Below are 6,000 nucleotides of genomic sequence, written 5' to 3'. Positions count from 1 at the left end.
GCCTTGTGAGTGGATTTGGTAGACGGAAACTGAAAGAAGCCCGTCGTATATATGTATATATATATATATGTGCGTGTGTGTGTTTGTGTGTCTGTGTTTGTCCCCCTAGCATTGCTTGACAACCGATGCTGGTGTGTTTAAGTCCCCGATACTTAGCTGTTCGGCAAAAGAGACCGATAGAATAAGTACTGGGCTTACAAAGAATAAGTCTCGGGGTCGATTTGCTCGACTAAAGGCGGTGCTCCAGCATGGCCGCAGTCAAATGACAGAAACAAATAAAATAGTAAAATAGTAAGTGGTTATTGAGACAACTCTAGTTGTCTCAACACAAAATATTGGTTATTCCATGTCACCAAATCAATGGACGTGATGTTTTTCACTCCCGTGGCATGTAAAAAGCACCATCCGATCGTGGCTGTTTGCCAGCCTCGTCTGGCACCTGTGTCGGTGGCACATAAAAACCACCCACTACACTCACGGAGTGGTTGGCGTTAGGAAGGGCATCCAGCTGTAGGAACACTGCCAGATTTGACTGGCTTGGTGCAGCCTTCAGGCTTCCCAGACCCCAGTTGAACCGTCCAACCCATGCTAGCATGGAAAGCGGACGTTAAATGATGATGATGATGATTGTTTAAGCTTATGTTCGATTCATCCAAGGGAACACCTTATTGATTATCAGTTGGCATTATATATACATCAACTCGTTGTTGTCGATTTACTCTTTTCACCTTAGCACGCTTACTGTGATACAGACAGTTCATTTGGCATCGTGGACAATAGAAGTTACAGTTTGCCATTTTGCACCGGGGTTTGGAATTGTTGCAATGTTTATTCTTCATTCATTTATAACAATATTATTCGTCTTACATTATAACAGTGTTGTTGAATCAGTGATATAAACTGACCCAATACTAGAACGAATGGCTTTTTTTAGAATCCCACCACAGATGCCTTACTCTTTACTCTTTTACTTGTTTCAGTCATTTGACTGTGGCCATGCTGGAGTACTGCCTTTAATTGAGCAACTCGACCCCGGGACTTATTCTTTTGTAAGCCCAGTACTTATTCTATCGGTCTCTTTTGCCGAACCGCTAAGTGACGGGGACGTAAACACACCAGCATCAGTTGTCAAGCAATGCTAGGGGGACAAACACAGACATACACACACACACACACACACACACACACACACATATATATATATATATATATATATATATACGACGGGCTTCTTTCAGTTTCCGTCTACCAAATCCACTCACAAGGCTTTGGTCGGCCCGAGGCTATAGTAGAAGACACTTGCCCAAGGTGCCACGCAGTGGGACTGAACCCGGGACCATGTGGTTGGTAAACAAGCTACTTACCACACAGCCACTCCTGCGCCTTCTATACAAAAATTTTCGGTTTTTTTGTTTAACCATCCAATCTGATCATCATTATCATCAATCAATGTCCTTTTTCCAGGCTGACCTGGATTGGACAGCTTGGCATAATCTGATGAAGTGCAGGGCTACATCAAACTCCAATGTCAGCTTTGGTTTGGTTTCTACAGGTGAATGCCCTTCCTAACACCAACCACTTTGCAGACTGTACTGGGTGCATTTTATATTGCCATCGGCTCTTGTGAGGTTGCCAAGTAACTTGCAAGATAGGGGGTAAAAAACAAGAACAGAACAAGGGGGTAGGGTGAGAAGAGGGAGAGGAGGCTATTTACCAGCTGTTGGGAGGGGGGAATTAAAGTATGATAGAGGGACAAGAACTGTTGTCTTGCTTTAACCCTTTCGTTACCGTATTTATTTTGGGATGCTCTGTGTCTCTTTCAATTATTTTATATATAACAAAGAATTTTGTAAAATAACTTAGTCATCATTAAGCTAGTGTTGGGAACATAAATTGGGACTAAGGTTTGGTGGAAGATTTTAATTCAAAACTTATGAAAACAAGACATTTGTACTACAGAGCCAGAGCCGGTTTCAGCCGGGTTGGTAACAAAAGGGTTAAAGAAGATACATGGCTACCCCACATTAGATTATACAAGGGTGGGTTGGAGTAGCTAAAAAGAAGAAAAGATGGTAGTGATGGGGAGCCAGAGCAATGACCAGGAAAGGATACACATTAAATCAGGAGGGGTGGCAGGGCAGGGTTATAGGATGGTTAGATATGTACATGAACTAAAATATCTTAGGGGATATTTTTTTCCTTTAGAAATATAACAAGTAAAAATAATAGAGAGCAGCAAATTCAAAATACTTACTGATAGCTTTCCATTCAGGTTCTGACAAGGTACCCTGAAAGTTAAAACAGGAAGAATAAATTAGTTCATATATATATATTTAGAATTACATGATTTCAAGAATAAATTAGTTCATATATATATATTTAGAATTACATGATTTCAAGAATAAATTAGTTCATATATATATATTTAGAATTACATGATTTCAAGAATAAATTAGTTCATATATATATTTAGAAGGTGGCAAGTTCCATGCCGGTAGCACATAAAACGCACCATCTGAATCGTGGCTGATGCCAGCGCCGCCTTGACTGGCTTCCGTGCTGGTGGCACATAAAATGCACCAATCCGATCGTGGCCGTTGCCAGCCTCGCCTGGCACCTGTGCAGGCAGCACGTTAAAAAGCACCCACAACACTCACGGAGTGGTTGGCGTTAGGAAGGGCATCCAGCTGTAGAAACACTGCCAGATCAGATTGGGCCTGGTGCAGCCTTCTGGCTTCCCAGACCCCAGTTGAACCGTCCAACCCATGCTAGCATGGAAAACGGACGTTAAACGATGATGATATTTATAATTACATTATTTCATCAAGTCATTCAAATGTGACATACAAAGAAAAGCCCAGTTGATGTATATCAAAATTTTGCAAAGGAAGAATCTTTTGATTCATAATATTCACAAGCATTCAGAGTTATTTCAGGGTGGAAAAATGAAATAATATGAACCCCACGCCTCACCCAAGATTATGAAATGAACCTCATTCCTCTCCCAAACATGAAATGCCTTAATCCTAGGAACCAAAACTGGGTAGTGGAAGCTAATGGAGACACAAGAGGTGCAGTGAAATCATAGAGAGATTAACAAAAAAACATGGTCTTTGTACATGGAAGATGCACAGGATCAATAAACACAAAGAAGAAGTTCTTCATTGTTCAGTAAGAATTAATAGAATAGAAAACAAAAATTGCCAAATATATATATATACATATATATATATATATATATATATATATATGTCGAGGTGCAATGGCCCAGTGGTTAGAGCAGAGGTTTTGCAGTCGTAGGATTGCGGTTTCGATTCCTAGACTGGGAGTTGTGAGTGTTTATTGAGAGAAAACACCTAAAAGCACCACAAGGCTCCGGCAGGGGGGGAGTGATTCCTGCTGTACTCTTTCACCACTCTTTCTCTCACTCTTTCTTCTGTTGCCCTGCTTGCTTAGCCAGCGGGGTGGCGTCATTCAAAAGCTAAAACAATGTGAAGCGCATTGTGACCAGCGATGTGTAGCAACATCTGATAGTCTGGTCGGTCACGTGATATATATATATATATATATATATACACACACACACACACACAAAACTCCTGTATGAGAGTCTCAGGCCAACCAAAGCTTTGTGAAAGAATTTCATTGATGAAAACCATGTGTGTCTGTCATTGAGTTTGTCCTCCACTGCTACTTGACAACCCAACAGATTTGCTTGACAACATCAGGTATAGACAATCTTTTCTGAGAAGCAGGCCATGTGAGACATGGACCATCACCAAACAGCTCAAGAAAAGATTCATGGGAACTTTTCACTGGCACACCATTCAGATAATCCTATGGTTTATAGTTTACTCATTACTGCAATACATCCACTAATCCCTTTATCATTTAAACCAACCAAATCCAGCTCAAATATTCCACCTGTTTTATGTTCAAAAAGGGCAGCTCCAGTCTCTCATGACTACCCTAAAATGTCTCTATAAAAATAAACAATCTCTTCTCTTCTCACCCTTTTCAAGCCTAGCCAGGCTCATGGGCGCGGTTTCCCGGTTTCTGTGGCGTATGTGTTCCCCCCAGCTGGACTGGGCGCCAGTCCATCGCAGCGTTACTCACGAAACAGGAAGAGACAGTGAGAGAAAGTTGTGGCGAAAGAGTACAACAGGGGTCGCCATCACCCCCTGCCAGAGCCTCGTGGAGCTTTTAGGTGTTTGCGCTCAATAAACACACACAACGCCCAGTCTGGGAATCGAAACCGCGATCCTCCGACTGCGAGTCCACTGCCCTAACCACTGGGCCATTGCAACTCCACATAAAAATAAACAATCACACCATGAAAATCTTGAAGCTACAAGATAACGCATGATTAATTCAAAGCAATATGAATAAATAAGTGTTACATTTGACAGAGTAATCTGACAAATGCTGTGTGGTAAGTAGCTTGTTTACCAACCACATGGTTCCGGGTTCAGTACCACTGCGTGACACCTTGGGCAAGTGTCTTCTACTGTAGCCTCGGGCCGACCAAAGCCTTGTGGGTGGATTTGGTAGACGGAAACTGAAAAAAGCCCGTCGTATATATGTATATGTATGTGCGTGTATGTTTGTGTCTGTGTTTGTCCCCCTAGCATTGCTTGACAACCGATGCTGGTGTGTTTATGTCCCCATCACTTAGCGGTTCGGCAAAAAAGACCGATAGAATAAGTACTGGGCTTACAAAGAATAAGTCCCGGGGTCGAGTTGCTCGATTAAAGGCGGTGCTCCAGCATGGCCGCAGTCAAAATGACAAACAAGTAAAAAGAAAGAAAAAGAAGAAAGCAAACTCGCAAGAAGTTACAGGAAACAAATTGAGCAACATCAATGTTAAGACAGCAAAAAAAAAAAAAAAAAAAGGAAGATTAGAGAAAAAGAGATAAACAAACAAACATAAGTTTTTAAAAAAAGAGAGAAAACTTACAACTTTGACAGGACGCCTGTTCGATTGTTGCTGGTTAGGTAAGTCCTTATCCAACGCTTCTTTGGCAAATGCGTAATCTTTTTCATTGGAACTAATTAATTTGCCGTAATTTTCAGCAGGATAAGGCTAAAATTAATTTGACATGGTAATATATATTAGAATAATTAACCACATAAGAGAAAAGAGAAAGAATAGAAAGCAAAAAGCAATGCCAAATCAATGGAAATGCAAACGACTCACAACACATTTTGTTGCAACCAGGAAGGGTCACTATGCCAGTAAAAATTAAACACACGCACTGGTTCAATACCACTTCTTTATTTTACCAGCTGACTTTCCAATGGTTTGTTTACTGTGTTGCATCCAGTTAGGGTAGATGTTCGTAATTTACATATTGTACATTCATTTATATATACATATATTATACACACACGTATACGCACAAGCATGGCTGTGTACTAAGATGATTGCTTCCCAGCCTTAAGGATCTGGGTTCAGTCCCACTGCATGGCACCTTGGGCAAGTGTCTTCTAATATAGCCTTGAACCGAACAAAGCCTTGTGTGTGGATATGGTAGACAGAAACCAAGACAAGACTCAATATTTCCATGCAAGCATGGAAAAAGTGGATGCTAAAATAATGACATATATATTATCATCATCATTTAATGTCCATCTTCCATGCATGCAGGGGTAGAACCATATATTTATGTATATATATATATTTATATATATTGGGTTGGCAACTAAGTTCCAGCCGTTTTTTTTTAATTTTGGAATTTATTGTGTTTTTAAATTTTGAAATCTATTTTCTTCGAGAATTCTATTCTTGTATCATTTTGGAATCTATTTTGTTTTTTTTTTCCAGTTAATTTTAGTTAATTTTTGTTTATTTTCAGATCATTAAAATGGAATGTCAAGTTATGAAAAAACGAGCATTTTTGACACCTTTTTGCCTTTAATCAAGGTTCTAAGGTTGCAAAAGCTGCTCGCAACATTTGTGCTGTGTATAGAGAGGGTGCTATAGCTGAAAGAACCGCTCAT

General features: G+C 40.2%; 1 protein-coding gene across 1 annotated transcript in view; it reads right to left on the bottom strand.

The window, feature by feature from the left end:
• Positions 1–6,000, bottom strand: part of LOC115221406 (mRNA cap guanine-N7 methyltransferase) — a 43,701-nt gene that overhangs the window by 3,217 nt on the left and 34,484 nt on the right. Inside the window, exons 9-10 of the mRNA XM_029791586.2 lie at positions 4,958–5,083; positions 2,255–2,288 (exon numbers count right to left, since the gene is read on the bottom strand). Coding sequence (XP_029647446.1) covers positions 2,255–2,288; positions 4,958–5,083 — 160 coding nt within the window. The remainder of the gene's footprint in view (positions 1–2,254; positions 2,289–4,957; positions 5,084–6,000) is intronic.

This window comes from Octopus sinensis, linkage group LG18, assembly GCF_006345805.1.
Source record: "Octopus sinensis linkage group LG18, ASM634580v1, whole genome shotgun sequence".
NCBI classification, from domain to species: Eukaryota; Metazoa; Mollusca; class Cephalopoda; order Octopoda; family Octopodidae; genus Octopus; species Octopus sinensis.
This window is presented reverse-complemented; position numbering and strand designations above follow the sequence as displayed.